The 22,539-nt window shown below is 47.7% G+C and overlaps 1 protein-coding gene across 4 annotated transcripts in view; it reads left to right on the forward strand.

The window, feature by feature from the left end:
- The window catches only part of PALM2AKAP2 (PALM2 and AKAP2 fusion), a gene marked incomplete at its 3' end in the record, with an annotated part of 333,400 nt that overhangs the window by 108,275 nt on the left and 202,586 nt on the right, over nt 1–22,539 (forward strand). For 2 of the 4 annotated variants that reach the window (XM_080819613.1, XM_080819615.1), the window contains 3 exons: nt 8,912–9,026; nt 10,083–10,104; nt 15,885–15,986. In XM_080819613.1, coding sequence (XP_080675739.1) covers nt 8,912–9,026; nt 10,083–10,104; nt 15,885–15,986 — 239 coding nt within the window. The remainder of the gene's footprint in view (nt 1–8,911; nt 9,027–10,082; nt 10,105–15,884; nt 15,987–22,539) is intronic. The other 2 variants (XM_080819614.1, XM_080819616.1) reach the window with 1 other exon arrangement.

Raw genomic sequence — 22,539 nt, forward strand, 5'->3', positions numbered from 1 at the left:
AAAGGAATTTGGTAGCATCTATCTGTGTGAAAACAAACAATATTCTTCCCAGTGCTCCACCTAGAATATAGAAACAGAGATTGAGGTATTGAGAGAGACAGAAAGAGAGACTGGGAAAGAGAAGGCAGGTGTGGGGGGCAAAGAGAGACAGGCTAAGTTTTCTAAGAATGGAGGAGGGATCCGAGGATTAGGTCTCAGGCAGAACTGAGGACCCAGGAAACAGGAAGTAATGGGGCAGTCTTCAGAATCTTGCTGGGGGAGTGTCTCCCCCTTGATATGTCTCCCTTCTTGGGTGACTCCTCTCAAGAGGCAGACTGGGCAAGAGTTCAGGCAATCTAGGTTAGTTACATTTCTACTCCGTGGTTAGGGATGTGGGACCTTTTCATTGGCGAATGGTTCCACCCAACCCATGGAAACTCCAGAAGGACTGTGGATGAGCTGGTGGTTGTTCCCAAAAGTCAAGTCGCGGGGATCCGGGGCAGGCACAATTCACAGCAGCTGGGGCCCCCTTAGCCTCTTGCCACACTCACTTTTGAACCACATACGATGTGGATGTGTCTTCCGTTTCCATCGTGTAACTGCAACTTCAGTGTCTTTGATGAGCGCCATATTGTTAATTAAGTCTTATGTGCCCCGGTGATCAGCTCAGCTGGAAGGTTGTTTCAAATATACACAGACAGCAAGGACTGCCTCTTTCTCACCTTAATTCAGGGGGCAAAGGCTCAGAGAGTCAGAGTGAAACAAACATCACAGTCACAGCACACCAAAGAGATGCTAAGACATGGGTGATTATTCCTGAGCAAAATGCAGGAACTTCCCTGCTGAGCCTTTGGCTGGGGCAGGGATTTGAGGTAGAGCCCTTGGTCAAGCACAGCTTCAGCCAAGGCCCATTTACAAGAGTTGACAGGCAGTGGTGAATTCCAACCTTGCCAATTTGCTTATTCTTCCCTCCTGCTGCTGCTGAGTCATTAATGAGCCTCTGGGCTGTGATTAGCTCGTCCCCACATGGTCAGCAGACTTCTAAGAGCGTTCATTCAAATTCAACCCTAACGTCTTGTATGGGTTAGAATTAAATGTGGATGCAGGTAAAGGGATCCAGATAACACTGGCTTAAACACCATGCTCATTTCTCCCTCCAGTAAAAATCCACAGGTGGGCAGTCAAGCGCAGTCTGGTGGCCGAATCTGTGAATTCCTCAGGGACTCTGGGCTGCTTTCACTTTCTCCCTCTCCTATCCTTGTCCTCAGAGTTCAAGATGGTTGTTCGAGCTCCTCCTGCACACATGTGCGTTTCAGGCCAAATGATGAAGGAAGAGGTGAAGAAGAAAGGGCTAAGGAAGGTTCTAGAATCTGCCCTCCAGGGCTTCCACTTACATCCCTTTGGCCAGAATATGCTGTACATGGCTACAAAAGAGGCTGAGAAATGTGGTCGTTACTCTGCATGGCTGTAAGCTTAGCTAAACCTTAGGGATCACACTGCTGTGCGAGAAAGGATGGAAATCGGTGAACAACTAACGGTCTCGGTTACGGGTTCGCTTGTGCTGGATACACAAAGATGGGGGCAGCTCTCCTCTCCTCCGAACACAACCATTCTTCCTGAGGTTCTTGTTCTGGGAGGTTAGCCAGACGGACGCCCCACTTGAGTGCTCAACTATGAACCTGTATTTCAAGAGAGAAGGACAAGATCTCTTAATTCAGCGGCCCGGCCATCTGCCAGCCTCTCCCGGTATTCTGGGAGAATTTACTGAGACTCAAAAGACATGGCAATGAGCAGCTGTGTTTGGCCTTTCACAGTTTCTGTGTGTCACCCTGGCTCAGGTTTCTCAGTGGAGAGGAAAACTGTAAAGGCTCACTCCACTGGCTTAGAGCTTCTTCAGAAGTAGACCTGAGCGCCTGGGTGGCTCGTGGGTTAAAGCCTCTGCCTTCGGCTCAGGTCATGATCCCAGCGTCCTGGGATCGAGTCCTGCATCGGGCTCTCTGCTCAGCGGGGAGCCTGCTTCCTCCTCTCTGTCTGCCTGCCTCTCTGCCTACTTGTGATCTCTGTCAAATAGATAAATAAAATATTTAAAGGAAACAATACCTTTAAAAAAAAAAAAAAGAAATAGACCTGTGAGCATTTCTTTACCACTCTTCTTGCTTCAGCTGACTCAGGGCTGAGTTCCTCCATGGGAAAGCCCACAAGCCCCCCTTCCTCTTCTTACCTTACTTGTCTACTCCTCCCACCACCACCCTCCCCACTCCTGGGCCCCAATTCATATCATCAATGCCTCCCCCGTCCCACTGGATGGCAAGTTCCATTTGCCTGGGTCTTCCCATGTCCCGGAACGGAGCCCCTAGAAGTCACGGTGTTTGCTAAACTTGACCTCTGCACTTCCAAACAATAGCGCTCAGACAGTGAGTGCTCCAGGGAAACGAACGTTGCCTAAATCGGGGCGCTCTGATCTGAAGGTCCGCACTGCCGTAAGAGGGAATGGACTGCCTTTAGAGGTGGTGAGCTCCCCGTGCGGGGAGGATTTCAAAAAGGGGTAGGATGACTGCTGAGTGGAGTACCGCTCAGGGGCTTCATGTTTCTGAAAAGCAGTTAGATTACATAGCTTCCACTCCCCGCCTGACCTTCTGTGGGCATGAAAAATACATTGTGTTGCATTATGCATTCTCCAGGAAACGAGGGCAAAAAGAGGAAGCGGTCATAGGGAGGTAGTGGAAAGAGGTGGCAAAGAGTACCAGTGCTCCAGCCAGCCCACCAGGGTCTGAATCCTGGTCCCACGTTATCTTTGTGACCCTGGGCAAGTCAGGGACCCTTCCGTACCTCATTTCCTTCATCTGTGGACTATTGTGAAGCTTAAGTATCTTAATGCTTGTAAAAGACTTAGAAACAGCGTCTGGCATGCAGTCGGCACTCAGAAATCGTAATCATTACTATTGTTGTTGCGCACAAGCAATATATACGTAACCCACACAATATTAGCATTCTGAGTGTTGTAATGATTATTCTCACCACCACTGATGGAGAAACAAAAACAAAGCATACCACAGGGACCAGGCAACGTCCTCCGCAGGCAGTAAGGCCAGTGGAAACCCAGTTGGTATTGGTCTGTACTCTCTTCGATTCGACCGAGAGACGCCCACACGAAGGAAACATTTACTGGCTCCTGTTTAAGTAAGAAGGTTAAAGGTGTAGCAGAGGGTCAGGGAAAGAGTAGTTAGAGCATCCACGGCCCAGGGTCCCTCTCAGGCAGCCTCTTCCTTGTTGGAGCCTTGTTTTCTCCCACTGCAGAGAAGGGGAGGTCCGTCCTCCGCAGAGCCCTTCAGGCCTGGTATTTATTTCTGGCTAGACGAGGCATAGCAAAACGCAATCACAGAGTGAGCCGCGGGGAGGAGCCATGGGGAGGAGCCAGGGGGTTGCGGGATAGAAATGCCGAGGACCTCCCTGGGACCGTCGTGCTGAGCCGTGTCAACTGGGGGATAGAGCTGGCGGTGCCTGAAGAGGCCATACGAGGCCACATGCCCCTGGGTGAGAGTGGGGACACATTATATTCTGGGCCGTGGCCTGTGCTGTCTCCTCGGCCTGGCACGTCGTCTTCTCTCGTCCACCTGGTGAGTGCATCCTTCAAGGCTCAGCTCACATGTCACCTCCTCAGTCAAGCTTTTCTCACCGCCCTCTGGCACTTGGAAATTGCTTTCGGCTGTGACCTCAGCAGGGCCTTAGACTCCTACAAATCTGGGGCTAACAGTCCAGGTGCCTTTTAAGTTGTCTTATGACGTTATGTGTCTACCTGGCTGTTTTGGTCACTTGACCGAGGTCTCGGGAGCCGACACCATGGCTGACCTTGCTCTCTGTCCCTGAGGCTCTGCGCAGGGCCTGATGGGATGAAGGTACTTGCAGAAAGTTGGATGGATGAATGCATAAACTGATTTTGAAATGAGAGTGACTGATGCGCCTCACAGAGCCAGAGGTCTTTCATATCTTCCTGCGGGGAAAGTCCATTGGGGTTAGGGGGACTGTGTAAGACCATCTGGCCATGATTGCAACTTTATCTCTGGTAAATTAAGCCTGCACAGGTGCAGTGTGTTCCCTCTGCTTACCGCCCCGTTACAGGTTGCTTTGTGCTCAGAGGAAACCAAGCGAGCCGGTCCGAGGCTGCCCTGTGCACCTGGCTCAGCCTTAAGAACCTCGATTAACCTGGCGTGTAAATTACACTTCCTGCCCATTCTTTATTTTTAGCTCAGCAATATCTACTTGACTCCTGCAGGCAAGACTGCCTTAGATTTCAGTCATGAAACTACAAAGCCGGGGCATCTCTAGCCCGGCTAGGATGACTCTCATTAACCCCACGATGCTCCGTTTCTTGGGATGCTCCCCAGCTCTGGGACTTAGGTTTGCCATAGAATGATGGCAGCCTGGGCCGTTCAGCACCCTCAGGACCAGGCCCCAGCCCGCATGTGCCCTGGTAGGGAAATCTGCTACTTGGACCGGACCTGCCTACACTTAACCAAACTGTCAATTTCCCATGTTCATCCGCTTTGAGGGAAACTCATTTGTTGTTACTGCAGAAGTTGAGTTTTGTTGCTTTCTCTCCCTCCCTTTCTCTCCCCCTGTCTCGCTCTCTCTCTCTCTCTCCCCCTTCTCAGTTACACAGTATCATGACCCAAATCTTTAGTGCTTGACCTATATAGCTGAGAGGTCTGAAACCCGCAGCGCCGGGGGCAGGCTGTGGAGACAGTCGGTCATCCAGTGGGCATCCGTCCCCAGAGGATTCTTAAGCACTTGGGGCTGCTTCACTGGGAGACGAGAGCAACTTAGAGTCAGGCTTTTCCCCCCCCCTTTTTTTCAGCCAGCCATTCTTAACACGATTTTGTTTATTTTAGAATCCCCGGCACCTAGTCCAGCCACACAGGGCCCGAAAGTGTTGGTTGGGTTGAATAGAAATCCACGCTGGAGTGTGTCCTTTTAACCCTCCAGGGACCCGGGAGAAGCTGGCTCTTTTCCTGTGCCCAGTCTGTGAAATGCTGCCTTCTCAGCACTAGGTCAAAGGAGGGTTTGTTTTTTTGTTTGTTTTTTTAAGCCACTTATTGTTTTATTCTAGTTAGACAAGGAATACATGATTTTTTTTTAATTGGGAAAATATTGAAAATTATGAAGAACAAAATTAAACTTCCCAGTATACCATTACCCAGAGGCAACTACCACTGATGTTTTCCTATTTTCTCAATCTTAACTCCTCATGGCAGAGGGGCCTATATTGCTCCAGATTTTTCTCAGGATTGGGGGAGGGGGGTTGAGGGCAGATTATATTCTTTCTAATCTTATAGCTTCAGGCCTTCTTGGGCTATACACACACATATTCCAAATTTATATATATTATTGGGATATGTTTTATTAGGATATATATAGTCACATGTGTATGTCAGATAATACATACGTATATAACATGTACCCATATAATATATAAATATTTGAGCTGTATCAGCTGTTGCCATAATAGTACTATATAACTACTCGCAAACTCAGTGATTTTTTTTTTTTAAGATTTTATTTATTTATTTGTCAGAGAGAGAGAGCGCGCACGAGCGAGCACAGGCAGAGTGGCAGGCAGAGGAAGAAGCAGGCTCCCTGCTGAGCAAGGAGCCCGATATGGAACTCGATCCCAGGATGCTGGGATGATGACCTGAGCTGATGGCAGCTGCTTAACCAACTGAGCCACAAGGCGTCCCGCAGACTCAGTGGTTTAAAACGAATGTCACTTATTGCTCACACTCCAGCGACTACACCGGATTTGCTGATCTAGGCTGGGCTCCATTAAACAACTCTAATTTCAGGTATAGGTCTGACTGGGCCTGGCTTCTTACTGTGGTTTGGGGTCCAGTCTACTCCCCATGTGATTTCCCGAGGCCAAAGCTGAAGGGACAGCCACTGAACAGAAAAGCCTTGGTGCTGCCAAGACACGCAAGGACAGAGCGAGCTCCACAAGCCCCTTCGAAGCGTCTCCTGTGTTGTGTCTGCTAACATCCCGTTGGTTAAGGCAGATGGCGTGGCTGAGCCCGTCGTCTGGGGGCAGGGAAGTACAACCCACCCACCATGAGACCAAAGCACGTGACCAAGACCAACATCAGTGGGTCAGGGATGTATCCATTTCCCACGGAGGTAAAGAGGGGAGGGAGAGAATATGTTTGAGACTAATAGACTCTACCGGTGTCCCACATATCTGCTGAAGAACTCTGTCCTCTGTGATTCAGTCTGCTCGGGATGTAGCTGGCGAGTACTATCACCCAATCTTCCCGGGAAGCCTCCTCCAGTGCTCCTCTACCCATTGAGCTAGTTCTGTTTCTGGATCATCACGCCCCATGTGTGTTGTTCCTGTCGCACACTCATATCCCTTTCCTTGATTCCCCCAGAATAATGTACACAGAGGTGGGGAGAAGATTTTGCGGCACATCTGGAACAACAAAGGAGTTCTGTATCTTTTTATTTTTTTTAAAGATTTTATTTATTTATTTGACAGACAGAGATCACAAGTAGGCAGAGAGGCAGGCAGAGAGAGAGAGAGGGAAGCAGGCTCCCCGCTGAGCAGAGAGCCCGATGTGGAACTCGATCCCAGGACCCTGAGATCATGACCTGAGCCGAAGGCAGAGGCTTAACCCACTGAGCCACCCAGGTGCCCCTATCTTTTTGTTTAGATGTCTGTGTCACTCGGCCCTGTCTCCTGTGGATTCTGTTTGCATCTCAGCCCGCACACAGCCTCTCAAATCCAGGCTTGCTGAGGAACTCATCTTGGCCTCAAATCCTAGAGGTCTCATTTGGCTGAGCCACATCTTTTTGCAACTTGGCTTCGTTTCTTTGACTCTTTAGACATACATTACATTGAGCACTTGAGCCTTCCAGGCCCACGATGAATGGATTATCTAGAGGGGGAGATGATTTCTATGTGCTGTCGTGTGGGGTTTAGAGTTGCTGGACCTCAGCACTATTGAGATTTGGGGCCAGATAATTCTTTGTGGTGGGAGGCTGTCCTGGGCATTGTGGGGGGTTCAGCAGCATCCCTGACCCCATTACCCACTAGATGCCAGGGGCACCATCCCCACTCTCCTTGAGTCGTGGACAACCAGAATGTCGGCAGACGTTGCCAGATATCACCTGGGGGAAAAATCACCCTGGTTGAAAACCGTGGCTCTAACATGTAGTAGACTTGAAAGTCCTCTGATAAACCAAAATAATGTGCTAATAAATGAGGGCAGTGTTATTTCCTGGTGCTGCATCTGTGAAAGCCTCATGGGGTGGCTGTTATCCGTGCTGAGACTTCCAGAATGGTTAGGGTTTTGAGATGGGTTTCTCGGAGGAGGGAAAAACATGAGGCACAAATGGGCCAATAAAGAGTAGCTCTTGTTGTCCAGAGTGTAGGCCATGTTGACATGGGAGGCTAGCTACTGGAGGCCACGCAGGCATGGGAGGCTACCTACTAGAGGGACAGCTAAGTCGTTATAAAGACTTCCACTTCTACTGGGAGTGAAATGGTAAATATGTCCGTGTTCGTTTGGAGGGAATTTGATTGTACATAGAGTTTGTCTTCATAGCCCAAAGTAATTGCTAGAAAGTCTCATCCATCCAGAGGTCATTTCTCGGATGTCCAGGAAGGAAACCTCTGAGGGGCACAGGGTATCCCTAAACAGACCCATGCTTGTAGCTTGGTGTCCCTTACCCCTCTGAAGATCTCCCTCAGGACTCCTCCTCTTAGGTCTTAGTTGAAAAGACTTGGTTAGCCAGTTCCACCAGCAGATTAGAAGATGGAAGTGGGTGGTGGTGGGACAGATATAGATGGGCACAGACTCTGCGGCAAAGCTTTCAGCATGACAGAGGGGAAAGAAACTAAAAGCAAAATTGAATGAGCAAGCAAATATGTTCAGACCAAATAAATCTTTAGGCAGGGGAACATCCAGCCCTTCATAACCCTTAGAACATTGCTGCATGACCACCCTAGGATGCCAACTTACGCAATGTTTAGCAAGGCAGGAACTACGCAAGATACTACAGAACCCACGTGGTAAGAGGTTAACACCAGGAGTAGTGTCTAGAGTTTGACTTCTGGCTTGAGAGCCTCAAGGCTCTATAGCAATCAACTGGCCCCTTAACTTTGCCAAGTCTTACTGGTCTCATCCATAAAATGGGGATTCCCTACTCAGAAGGTCATCGGGAAAGTTAAATAAAATCCACTGTGTGAATTCTGAGCTCAGTTCTCGCCATGGATTTGGCGCTCAATAAAAGCAAACAGTTAATACTAACATTTCATTGAAAGAATGAGCGACTGAGACCTCTCCCAGATTGAAACTGTTCTGGAATATTCCCAGGGTCTCCTGGCAATGCCCAGATTTCCCTTTCAGAAAATGCCTAGGATGGCCGTGACAACTGAGAAAGTTCCAGTTGTCTCAGTCCCCCTCCCCTTCCCCCTTCTTTGGGGCAGAAGAGGACGGGCCACTGAAGGCATTGACAGCAGGCTTGCAAGGATATTGCCCACTAGCCTGTGGCAACCTATTTTCTTTGAGAAGGAACAGTTGTTCTGAGATGACTAGGGGAGTAGGGAGCTATTTCCCTTCGGCCCTTATGCCCTATGCTATGCTAAAATATCTACCTCCAGATTAAGAATGGGCACACTAACAGAGTTCCAGGGGGAGACACCCAAGCGTATCACAAAGCGGTGGCACTGAGTGAAGGGCGGTCACTCTGGGATGTTTTCCTTCTATCACTGTGTGCCACCCAGCAGAGCTGAACACACAGGGTGCTCTGTGGGGTGCTCTGGCCTGGCATTACACTGGGAGACAGAGACTGCCAGGAAGTCACCCCACGGGAAGGAGCTGCTCTCCGGCCCGGGAGTGGCAGGACAATAAAGGACCCTGTTCTCTGTTTGTGTGTTTTCCAGGCTGGAGCAGGAAATACAAGCGCTAGAAAGTGAAGAATCCCAGATATCTGCCAAAGAGCAAATCATCCTAGAGAAACTAAAGGAGACAGAAAAATCCTTTAAGGACTTTCAGAAGGTAAAAAACAAAAACAAAACAAAACAAAAAAACAAATGCAACTTCTCAAGATTATATGCAAGGGGAAGTGAGCACTAGCAAATTGGCACCAGTGGGGACGAGGCCAGTTAGTACAGATGAGACGACTGAGCGCCACGCTCCGTGAAATGTGGTGCGGGTGTGTGAGGACCCGGGCCATCTCCAACCCTGACAGTGGCCTGTAGTCAGGTGTGGGACCACCGGGTCTGCAGGGAAACACAGACAAGAGCCTGTAAATCAGCCCCACCCACCTATTATATCCCTGGTTCCTGAAAAGTCCTCTCCCCTTGGACTTCAGAATTCCAAAGCCAATCCTTTTTTTTTTTTAAGATTGTATTTATTTATTTGACAGACAGAGATCACAGGTAGGCAGAGAGGCAGGCAGAGAGAGAGGAAGGGAAGCAGGCTCCCCACTGAGCAAAGAGCCTGATGCAGGGACCCTGGGATCATGACCCGAGCTGAAGGCAGAGGCCTTAACCCACTGAGCCACCCATGCACCCTCCAAAGCCAATTTTTATGAAGCAGATTAGACCTGCTCCTTGTGGCTTCAGTTTAAACCTTTCCTTTATAAAAAGGCCAGAGGCAAAAACTATATCCAATGGATATGAATACCGAATAAACAGAGTGTAAACACTATGGAAACTGGCGGTGCCCTGTAGCACAAAGGAGAGACCCCATAAAGCCAGAAGTCTCTGAACATCTCAGGACCTTCCTTGCATTTTGTCACCCAGCTACCCAGGCCGAAGAAACAATCCGACTAAATTAATTTTAAGATGGGATTTTCCGATGTCACTTCTCCCACACAACCAAGAGTATTTGCTGGGTAAATCCCTATCGGGAGAAACTCAGCATGAGGTGGAAATGACAAAACTTTCCCTTAAATTTCAGGATCCCAAACAAATTTCCCAAAAGAAAAGAGAGTATTGGGTTTATGCACCACAGTCAAATTCTGGACCTGGGGGAGAGAGACGGGTTAGATGGATGAGGGATTGTGTCCCCACATGTGAGTGACGCTCTGCCCTGCTTTTGTTTCCACAGAGCTTCTCCAATGCGGATGGAGGTAAGTGGAAGTGTTCTCTGCCCCCGTTCTATAGAAGAATCTTATCCCGGTCAGCTTAGTGGGTTTCACGAACACAGGCTCACTGGGAGATGCGATGTGTTGGCGTGTGAGGCCATCAGAAAGAAGGAGCAGCTCTCTGTGCTGGGCCCTGAGGAGGTGCACGTCCCCGGGCTTGTCTGCCTCCTTCTTCAAGGATGGTTTCTCGACTCACCATTTTTAGTCTTCTACAGTTGGCCTGGCTCCTCCCCTTCCCATCGGGTCCTCCAGGTTCCCTGCTTGGGCCTTTCTTGAAAGGTGTTCCACCAAGAGTGCTAACATTGGGACCAGGTCCCTGGTGAGAATGAGCCCGTTTGTGGCCAGGGCTCCAGGTCACGACACACATCAGAAGGCAGTCATCTGGTGTTTAGGAAACTTTTCTAAGGCCTGTGTTTTTACTCTGAATCAGAAAACTGCCATTTCTTCAGCCTTCCAAGGTAACAAGGCTGGGCAGAACTTCCCTCCCTATGTGGTGGCATTGGCCTTGAACCCGTGAAGGGTGGGAGCAGGGCCCTGGCTTCCTGGCCCCATCCTGGCAGGAGTGGTTCTTCCTTCTGTTCCCCCTTCCCTTCCATGGCCCTAACCTCCCTCCACTCACCTTCCCTGTCACCTTTAGTCAGGTGTGGGACTACCTGGGGTGGTGGGGGTGAACTTGGGGCTAGGGGATGAACTTGGGGTTGTGTGCTTCTCGTTCTTCACCTTGCTTCCCTCACTTAAGCTACAAACTCATGAAAACCACTCCATTTCCACTTTCACTACAACCTTCAACTAGACTTGCTTTAAAAGGCCGGGACTTGTCAGAAAGATCAGATGCCATCCGCTCTCCTGATTCTTATAAGGTCAACCTCTAAACTATGAAGAAGATCAGGAACCAGAATAAAGGTTGGCATCAGTGTTTTCCCAGTGTCATTTGTAAATATAAGAGCAAAGACTTATAAATGCAGAGATGGGTCATGTATTTTTCTGGATTAGCAAAAATATTTGCACTGACTTTATCTGACTTTAGCCAGAAAAAAGTATTATGTTATTTTATTTGGTGGGAGAAGTTGGTTTCCAGCAAATAAAAAAGGAGGGAATCTGGATTTTTGGGCCCCAGGGATCTTCGGGAAAGTAGTAAAGTAAACTTCATGTTCCCAGCACATGAGGGCAGGGACAGATCAGGGCCAAACTAGCAGGGACTCCAGGGGGAGGACCTATGACATTCTAAAGCCTTCTCCAGGGTGTGGCCAAATCAGGGGTCTTGTTCTGTGCTTTGGGAATAGAACATGGAGTGAAGAGGTGGTCCTGTGTCTTTGGGGCCTAAGAGATGGCAGCCTGCGAAGCACAGTGGGCTTCCCTAGTGCTAGGAAAAACCTGAGGCAGTGGACATAATCAGCAGTCAGTCAGTAAGTGTGAGGCCGGAGTGGGGCATGGGACACTGGCCCACAGACACCTACATCCTGGAAGGGTACACACTGACCTTTCATGCTTTTACTTCTTTTTTTCCCCCTGTTCTTTCTCAAACCAGAATCTTCCCTAGACTTTTCTGTATAATTAGGGAAAAGAAGGAGCCTGAATGTCACATCTCTGGGAAGGCTCTGTGGGGCACGGAGACCCACATAGTCTATGACTTGTTAACAAGCAACACAGAAGGCACGTTATAAGCCCTACGTCTTTCATTTTCAACGTGAGCTGCTTTCATTTCCTTCTGCATCACTTCCCATGATGGGCGTCCCTTCACCCAGCAGTCCATGGAAGTGGGAAGAAACTTGATCGTGGCTAAAAAGAGCCTACAGAGAAAATTGCTCTGATGACTCTGTCCTCAGTCACTTTTTGACAGAGGTGACCTTGGGCTCAAGGATGCAGACATTTTAGGGATCCCAAGAAATAGTCAGGGAAAAGTTTCTGTGGTCTTACCTGTCACCCTGGATTATGTATGGCTCCTGCCATCTCTGCTTATACCTCAGTCTGCATGGACCTTTCCATCGCCCCACATCTACTGCCAAAGAAAAAAGTCTGAAGGAAGGACCACATGCTCCAGGAATGCGGTCAATGTTTAGCTCACGTTGTGGTCTGAAGCAACTACAGTTGAGGGACCCTGGAATATCTGATTCGTTTCCCATTCTTTGGTTTCAAAGGCCAAGACCCTCTCAGAATCAACCACATGTTGTTACTGAGAACTAACCCCAAAGTATCATAGAATAATAATGCCTTGAGAAAAATACCCTACTTCTAAGATGCTAACTACAGAATCCAAGGCCAACTAGGATTATAACTGTGCAAGACAGTTATAACCAGGTAACCAGCAAAACATCCCTAGTTTAATGAGATGCCAAGGAGATGGCTGCTGGCAACCCCACTTCAGGTCCCTCTGCATGTCCCCCTATGCATGTCAGAGGACATGAAGGGACAGCACTACTAGGTCTCCAATAGCTTTGGATTGCATGTCGTCCTGGCCATCAAGAGCAACATATTCCGATCTTGAGTAGAATTCCCTGGCCATGTACATTCTGACCCCCCTCACTTTCTCCCCACCCCCATACATTCTTTTTTTTTTTTTTTAAGATTTTTATATATCTGTTGGACAGAGAGAGACACAGTGAGAGAGGGGACACAAGCAGGGGGAGTGGGAGAGGGAGAAGCAGGCCTCCCACAGAGCAAGGAGCCCAATGCGGGGCTCGATCCCAAGCCCACGGGATCATGACCCAAGCTGAAGGCAGATGCCTAAAGACTGAGCCACCCAGGTGCACCCCCCCCCCCACCCATACACTCCCATTATATGGCAGAGCCTTCATCAGTTTGGCGGGTTGTTTTTACCTCCTGAAACTGGCAGAATGTCTTGCGTAACTGTTAATTTCCATGGAGCATATGTCTTGTGATAACTGCTTTTCACCCACCGAGGAGCTGGGGTGAAACCTTTGGCCAGAACTGGCAAAGGAGCATGTTGTCCCGGGCCTGTCTCCGCCCTCGCTGTCTGAGACTGATCTTGGGTTTCCATCCCGTCCCGGTCTTCGGGGGCCGAAAGCCGTCCCCCTATCAACCCCTTCACAGCCGCTGCTGGGAAATCTCAGTGTTTTCAGGTGTCCGTAAGTCATGCGTTCCGAGGAGTGTTCCCTTGGTTTCTCTAGCTCTGGCTGTGCGCGTCCGTTATAGTCTTGGTAAATATTTCAGCAGCCCTGGGGACTAACAAGGAGCACTCATGTGATGTGTCTACCTTGGCAGTGACTGTTCTCTGCCTTCTCTGACCATAGACCACCCTGTCTTTGGCAGGAAGAGGGCAGGTTACTGACTGAGTCCATGTGAAGAAATTCTTCCCAAGGAGGCTCTGGAGGCCCCGTTACTTATTCCTGGTGTTGGTCTGTCGGCTGCTTCCCAGTGGCACAGCTTTGCGTTGACTACTTCATGCTATCTTGTGGGGGCTGGCTGCCTGGTTCTCCTTCCGGAACCCCATCCTCACCACTCCCTTATCTCAGTGGGAGTCTGTGGTCCCAGCCTTCCAAGAGCTGTGGTCCTCAAGCTTGTAGCCAGGGACTTCTGGGCAAAGGGGTTGCCACCCCAACTCACACTCACAGGGAGCTGCCTTCTGGGGGAGGCTGAGGCAGAACACTGGAATCCTGTGCTCTTTCTGAGGTAGATGCCCCTGCCTGCAAGTGCCTCTTGTTTCTGGCTGATAGAACTTTCAGTATCAGATGCCCCAGAAACTCTCTATTTAGCACAGAATGTACAGACGCACAGGGGACCAGTCTGGGAGTCCTCACTTGGTCCTAATGGCTTGAACCTTCAACTCATTTGAAGCAGAAAGTCAGATTTACTGAGATCACATTCCACAGATTTCTAGAAACACTCAGGGAAAACTCAGAAGCTCTGCAGATCCGCTCTGGCCACCTCTTGTCCCCTGCACTCTTCCTCTGGACCCACACTGCTACTCAAATCTTCTGGGCCACTGTCAGCAGTCTGTCCCTACACCCTGAGGAGCAGCTCATCTCAGGCCTCTGCTCTCTTCTGGTCCTGTGTTGTATGGGTTGGGGCCCGGACTCTGCTCACAGCTCCCCACAGTGAGAGTAACCCGAATTCAGGAATAAGAGAGAATTATGTACAACGTTAGACCTGTGGACACACCCGGCACCCTTGACTCAAACCAAGCCCATCTTCGAGGAGTCCCCACAGGCTGCCTTATGGCTGTCTCCCAGTCCCTCCCCATCATCTCAAAGGCCCAATTTCCTTCCCTGCAACAGAGGACCCTCAGTCATGTCTGCTCACCCTCTCACACACCTAAGGCCCCAGACAGAGATGGTCACTTGAACCTCACCATGGCCAGAGGCCTCCCTGTCTCCTCCTGATTTTCTATTCCTTCTCTCCCAGTGGTTGATATGGAAAAATCCATTCCCTTAGTGAAACTCTCCCCTCCCCCCCATACACACAGAGTGTGTTCCTAAAAACATAACTGTCCAATATCAGCACATTCTGGATCGTTGGCATGGACACACGAGTCAGCAAATGGTCTAGTCGGTGCAGAATGGAGCTAATCCTAATCCGCATCCCAATCTAGTGTCTGGGTCCTCTGCAGCATGGAATTGAAAAAAGGAAAAAGAAACCTGACAGAACTAAGGCGATATCAGTGGGGACACAGAGGATGGGATGGATGTAAGAGTTGTGAAGGAGGTAGAGGCTAAGGACTGACCTGGTTGTCAAGAGGGGGTGTTCAGGGCACCGTCCGGGATCCTGGGTGAATTGTGGCACCAACGAGCTGAAGTAGGGAGTACAGGACAGGTGGCAGATGAGCTCAGATGAGAGTTCGCTTTGGGACATGTTGAGTCTGAGGTGATTGGGGGAGATTCAGTGGAGACGTGCAGGAAGCCGCTCCATGTATCGTCTAGGAGGGATTGGGATTCCAGTATTCTGGGATGTGGTCCTGGCACGAGGAAGGAATCACATCACATAGCATTCTAGAATGTTCCTGCCTTTGCTTTCCCACTCCTCTCTGGGGCATACACAGATTCTTCTCTTTGTCTCACCCCCATGATTTCCTCCTCTCCTCTGACACTTTGACACACCTGCTGAGGTTCATGCCCGGAGGGTCTCCCCTCCCTGAAAGGGCTTGTCAGGCTCTTTTCCCAAGAGGAGCTGGTCTCCCAGCTTTGTCTGGCCACAATTTCCTGCAACTGGGCTAATGGTGAATTCACTGGCTGTTGTTATTTGGAATCTTGGGATTTTCCGGCTGAACCACCACTTTGAAGTATTAAAATTGTGGGATAGATTCTAGAGTTTGGGGAGCTTTTTTTTTTTTTAAATGTGTATAAAATAGGTCTTCTGAATGAATGAGGCACCCGACGCTACATTTCCAGTTTAGGGAATGAGTCCCGAGTCTATTTTTCAGTACTGGTGAAGGCATATTTCTAGTTTGATGTCCTGTGTTTGGTCAATCCCACCAAGCTGATAATGGCTCTCGTTAGCCCATCCCCTTCCCGCCCCCCCCCCCCGCCCCGAACTCATTGTACTCTTAGAATCTAGCGCTTTCTGATGAATCTTTTAATACAGAGAACAGTCCTGGGGCTTGAGCTCTCTGGCCAGGATCCATCCTACCTCAGCTACTCTGCTGAATACCAGTCACTGGGCAAATGCTTGTCTTTGTTTACCCTGATCCTCTGGTTCGGTGGCCGCCTCCGAGGTCCATTATGTAGGGCAGACAAGCTGCTGTTTCGGCAGTGAACCCACTGGGCCTCCCGACACTGTGCCTAATTGTATTCCCTGTTCTCTGCTACCAGATGCAGTAAATTACATTTCCTCCCAGCTCCCCAACCTGCCAATGCTCTGTTCACGAACAGCAAAACCATCACCTGGGCAGGACGGGACTAGCAGAGGAGCTGGTAAGTCCTGGGGAGCTATTTGGTTTTGATGCCGGGACTGGCCACGGGGCCTGCGTTTCTCTGAGCTTTAATAACAAGGGATGCCCAGATAGCCTTCCATAGCGGACCCTGTCCTCAGCCCAGCCTCAGACATAGAAATTGCAGTGGCCACGGAGTGTAGGTACTAGGCCCTGATGAGTAATTAAGGCTAGAATAGGAGGGACTACTGAGAAAATCTTAGGGCATTTCCCCCTGACCTTTAGTGGGGTCTCTCTCTCTCACGTTGATGGTCTTTATATCTCTCCTTATTCTCGAAGTTAATCTGTGCTCTTCCTCTGGGGGGTTTTATTTTCCATACTGGAAATGTACAAGAGCCAAGGAGCTATGATGGAAGCTGGGAGAAAATTACTTTCAAAGCGTATGAGTATGTTGCCAAACCCTTTGGGAATCAGGCTGCTTGTATATTATAAATATATATTCCAAGTCTTCCCATTTCTGGAATTATTTCTGAGCGACTGTGGTATATTTGGGGGAGGGGACTAACAATTTAAGAAACATGTTTCTTGCTAATGTTTTTCGCAATGGTGGATTTTTTTTAAAAAACCATACATTTACGAGTATAAAGTCTATAGAGAGCTGTGCTTTGCTCTGTTCCATACGAATGTGCCTCAGAAATCAGAACTGGGTGGACGTGAAGAATCAGTCTCTAAACCAATCGTTTTACAATCCACACAGAAATGCACTGGGGGCCAGGGGCTCAAATGAAAAAAATGAATGGCCAAGGTGGCACAGTTAGGAACAATGTAGGTGAATTCAAATCCAATTTATGTTTTACATAATCTAGGTAAGTTTATGTCTAAAATAAATCGCATAATGACACTTTTCATGAAACAAAATAATCATGGGCTTTTAAGCCAGAAGAAATCATTTATATAGGCCAAACTGAATGTTTTGTGAAGCAAATAGTCCATCCCTCCTTCCTTTAATGTAAACGTACCCTAAAATGGCAAGTAAGTGGTGATGTGGTCGACGTGTGCACTGATTCAATAGCTACTGGGTATCTCTGTAAACATCTTAGCATGTCACTTTTACAACTGACTCACAGAATTCTAGAACTGGTGTTGTCTGGTCGGACCCTGGCCAGGTTCATGTGTCCCTGGACCAAGAAAGCAGTTCTTAGAGCCTGCAGGTGTGTAGCCGAGAAATCATTATCAGAGGCTTAAGCTGCAAGCTCTCAGGTGCTCCAAGAGCACTTCTGAAGTCAACTAGAGTGACAGCTGTTCAACGGTCACACACCTTACCTTCCACCAGTATTAGAGACTCGGGTGCTGATCGTTCCCAATAAGCATGGGTAAACAGCTTCCTGGGCCCTCTCTACAATATGTTCCTGGACCTTACAGGACGTTGAGATATGATCCAACCAACGGACCCATGGATCAGCTCTGGGAGAGGATAGGGACAATGTGACAACTCACTTTTAAGGGGTATAAAAAGGGTTTGGGCAGCATCGATAGTCAACAAGTGTGACATGTAAGAGTAAGTAAAGTGTTAACGTGATTGGAGCTCTGGCTGTGTGGGAATACGTGTGCCATCGCAGCCTAGCCTCCTTCAAGTTGAAGGTGCTCCAGAAAAGTAATAATCCAATGGCAAATGCATTTTCAGAAAAGAATTATGTGATCAGGATCTTCAAAAATAAGTGTATGTGTACTTCTGTTTGTTACCAAAGAACTCATTTGCATAGATGTATCAACTGTGGAAATACACACACGCAGAATAGTGGAAGGAATCACATTTGGTGTGGCTAACTCCTTTGTCTAGACTCTTTTCGGAATGGAGCGTCCAGATTCATTATTAGTTATATGGCCAACAGAGCATGGCTGGCATACCAAATAATGGCACTTGCTCCCAGAATCCTTTCCCCTAGACATGACCCATCTTGCTTTATGAACATTCCTTTGGAAATTTACACAATCTCAGGGCCATTTTATTTTTAAATTTTCATTTTTTTTTAAGATTGTATTTGTTTATTTGAAAGGGGGTGGGGAGAGGAGCAGAGGGAGAGGGACAAGCAGACTCCATGCTGAGCATGGTGCCTGATGCAGGGCTCATGCCAGGACCCTGAGATCATGACCCAAGATGAAATCAAGAGTCAGATGCTCAACCAACGGAGCCACCCAGGCATTCCTTGGGCCCATTTTAATAAATGTCACTTGTCATTACTCAGCATTATGACAAATCTTCTGGTTGTTTGGAGTTTGGGAGGTTTAGGCTTCTATATAAATGGGAATTTATTCAGCATCATTGCTTTTAGAATTAGGAGGCATCTATTCCAAACATGAGGCCAGGCTTTAGCAGCCCTGCAAATGGGTCCCCAGACCACAGTCATGTACCTCTGTGATGGGAGTTTGTGTCCCTCCAGGAGCCCCACTCTGTCTAATTGTACTGACCATTGGGAAGTCCTTCCTCTGATGTCTGCCTCTATCTTCCACCCATCACTCCTTATCCTGCTCCCTGGAGCCACTTGGAACAAACCTTGAGTTGATTTCCCTTTAACTATTTGAAAATGACTATCATTTCTGGTCTTTCCCAGAACCCCAGTCTGCATCCCCTTAGCACCCACAGCACCCAATCTCTTCGGCTGTCCCAAAATTATGAAATGGCTGTGAGATACCCTCTGCTATCCTTGCCACTCCCAACTGAACCCTCCCCACTTTGTCTCTAGTCCCTCAGACGTGCAGTGCACGGACCTGCCCCATGCACTCTGGGGTGGGCTGATCTCCACACCCCCTGCTCCTAGAGCAGAGCAAGAATCCGCAGACCATGTGGCTCACTGTGTTGGTGCTGCGGTCTCTCAGCTTCAGGTTCAACCTCTGCTCAGCCTCATTCCTTTGATCCAGTGTAGTCATTGTTCCAGAATCATTTCCACTGAAACATGTAGCAGTTTTCTCTAATTGTGCACATACTGCTTTACCTGCTCAGAGAAACTGCAAAATTCCTTATTTCTTACTCTCAAAAGGCAAAAGTAAGAATGAGCTATATACCTTTCTGCCCTTTGTAGATTTGATGTGACTGTTGAATTTCTTCTTGATAGATTGTCCCTTGTAAGTGTCAGGGCCCCATGGGGTCACTGAGGAGCATCTGTGAAAGGTGGGGAGGGGAATGGCATAAAGGGATTTGGTAGTCAGGGCTCAAGTGTTCTGTCCCATTTCAGACACAGCAGCTCCTCTGTCCTTGGGTTTATATATTGTATTTCTGCCTCAGATTTCCATCTGAATAAAGGTTTTCACAGTTTTGAAAATAGAAAACCCTTCTTCTCTAGTGCTGGGATTTTTATAGCTATTGATTGTAGCACCTCAAAGCCTCGCTTTTCTTCTCAATTTAGTATCACCTGAGATCTGAAAACAAGCTTCCATTATTTTTCTTCATTTCATTGATGAAAACATGGCACAGTTAGAACCAAAGTCAGAGGCCTGTGACACACTGTTGGGGTCTCCTGGCCCTTGAGAACCTTAAATAGGCACCAGTGGGACATGATCATTTAATAAGTAACAAGTTCTGGCAACTGTCTTGACAGCCCAGGCACATGTTTCTGTCTTGTCCACAGGAATGTAAGGGACTTTGTGATGATCCAGATGATCTTAATCTCTGGCTTTGCTTAAACTGCCTAAAGAACTTGAACAAAAAGAAAATGAAATTCATCTCTATACCTTCCGCCTGATGAACCCTTCCTGGGTCTTGGTGGTCTCTGGTCTTTGAAAATGAACTTTAGAATTTAGCCAGCCAAGATGGCAAGCTACTTCTACAGAGTTTATGTAATTCCTTCCTTCTTATTTGTTTAAATCAAAACTCCAGGTGTCGGCTTCTAGCACCTTTCTGAGCGTCTAAGATTCTTGAGACAAATTTATCAATAAGGGAACTGATTCCTGGGTCCAAGGCACTGAGATCATTTATGTCTCTCAGTGCTTCATTATTTTCTGAGCTTCTGCACTCGTCTGGGCTTCACTTCCCTCTTAGCAATATTCTTTGGCACTCTCAGACTGAAGACTGTCCTTCTTGACCAAGAAAGTGGGAGCAAAATCAGATATGGGAAACTGGCTTGTGCTCTTCTTAGCCATGACATCACACCTTTGCAGACTTATTTCTGTCAGTACTAAGGTGTCCTGGGAAAACAATCGTTCCAAGAAACTTGTGATGACTGGTTTTTGAAGTTAGAGATTGTCTAACTGCTGGGATGAGAGGGAAGATCCACTCTGAATTAATTTCCTCGCTTGCATTTTTTTTTCCATCACAGCAGCCAAGTTTGTACTTCTATCCCCAAGAGAAGGTATGAGCATATATGTATATGCATAGTCGTGTGCCCAAAGGGAAATGACCGCATGTATATATGCTCACTGAATAAGCCAAGTGTGTGCATTGTTTCTCCTCCACATTCCAGGTGTGATGTCAGCTACCGGGTGTTCAGTATATTGCGGGGGTCTAACGACAGTGGGCTGTGTTGTATTATATTTTACATGTGAACCTTCAGCCTTATACCTCCTCCCACTGATCACAGTGAGTCAGAGCAAGTGAGCTGCTAGGAGCTGGAGTCGAGGGACCTAACATGATTGAATTTTCCGTCCTCATGGAATGCAGTGTCTTGTTTGGTCTGCTCTTGGCTTGATTCTGAAATGGAATCATGTGGTTGGTCACCCCACCCCTCCCTTGGGTCAGATGCTCTTGTTTCCTCTTCCCTAGGCTCCTTAGTGCCTGTACAGCTGCCTTCTCCTTACCAAAGCTGAAGGGAACAGGGAACAAGAGAGTACCTAGAACCGTTGGCATAAGCTTGCACTGGAATCAAGCATTCTCTGTGGCTCAGACCCATGTCTCTGGGCTGTGCAGTGTGATAGTAGGTTCACCTCCTGCCTCCATCCTGGTCTTTAGGCAAGTATCTATCGCAGGGACCTTCACTCTGATCCACACCTGGCTGTTTTCAGAACCAAGAGCATAGGATTAACAATCCGAATTAGACTGCCTCTGTTTCTTTAAGGTTCTCCTTATTGACCAGAGGGTATGGGGGAGCAAGGACCCAGCAAACCAAACCCAGGGGCCTGGCGTCAAAGCACCAGTTGCATCATTCATTTGTATCTGTTGCAGAAACTCACCACTTTGGTTCTTATTCTTTCTTGACAGTCATGAACATCTACTCCCCCATCTAGGTTCTTGGAAAGCATAGCAAAAATGCTTTATCCATTCCAACCTTATTGTCATGTATGTCGTGTTGGGAGATCAGTAATTAAATATATCATTTTGTAAAAACCTACTTTCAGATTTTAGTTATCCTGTCATTGGGACTTCCATCAGACTGCTTTCTCTCTTCTCTGGTTCCAGAATCTTTCTCAATGGAGGAAATTTCACATACTTTCCTGTATGTCCATGAGGCTCTCAAAATCTCTTCCAGGGGCTCCCCAGAAAACCCCCTCCCCTCAGAAGCAGCCCTTCCTCACTTGTTTTCAGTAAGCTGAGCACGGACCCCTCATCTCTACACAGATTGTAGTGTATCCCCTGTGGTGAGGGAAAGCTTGAGGGAAGAGAATGGAAGAGAAGGGAGTATATTTTGTGGTTCGACACGAGAGCATGACGTTAAGTGAGAGGCCTTTGGTAAACACTACTTGACAGTGGTAATAAGCAGGAGGGTTTTTTTAATGGTGTGTGTGCATCAAAAATAAAATGTTGAATTCAAAATGTAAGTCTCATTTTTGTACTGGTTCACATTCACCCTGCTTCACATTTGAAATATTATTGGCTGAGAGCTGGAGCAAAATCAAAATGCTTATTTATAAACAACATATTTAAGATAAACGTTCACACTTCCTGTGTGGCTTTCTGAATGTCTGGTAACATTCTTGTATGTGTATCCATGAAGTCTAAATGCTGCTTTTGTGTTAAGCAAGAGTTCCTCGAAGTGTTCACCTAAGTATCCCTTCCTAGAGAGGAGAGCAGATGCAGACAAAGCATGTGAGGCCAGATCCTGACGAAATCTGCTAAAAATCTGTTTCCTTTGGAGCCTTGTTTTACCTGGGGCGGGGGGGGCAGGATATGGATGGGTGTTGTATTTTATGGCATAACGTAGTTAGGCTTATTTTATTGGCAAAATGTCTTACAATGTTCTACTCCCATATTGTAGAAATATTGAAAGAACAGTGTACAACATGTAAATACAAATACTAATATGTCACCCTAATGAAACCATGACACACGTGGTTCAGTCCCAGAGCCATGTCACATTTAACAAAATACAGTTTAAAATCACACACAGAAACAAAAACAACAACAACAAAAAAAAACCCCACAACATTAAAAAAGGAATTCTGTTCTTTACCTATTTTTCCTGAAGGATATTACAAGGACCCCAATTCATATCCCCACCCAGAAGCACTTCTCACATGTCCTTTTCTTTATTTCCCGTATCTCCACCACCACCACAAAAATGTACCCTCTTTTTCCATATCCCATGTAGCTTTTACACCCTCTCCTACTGAACTCCTTGTTTCTCAGCTCTTTTTTGTGTGCATCTACTCGGCTGTTCTAGCACAGA

Source organism: Martes martes, assembly GCF_963455335.1.
Source record: "Martes martes genome assembly, chromosome: 12".
NCBI lineage: Eukaryota > Metazoa > Chordata > Mammalia > Carnivora > Mustelidae > Martes > Martes martes.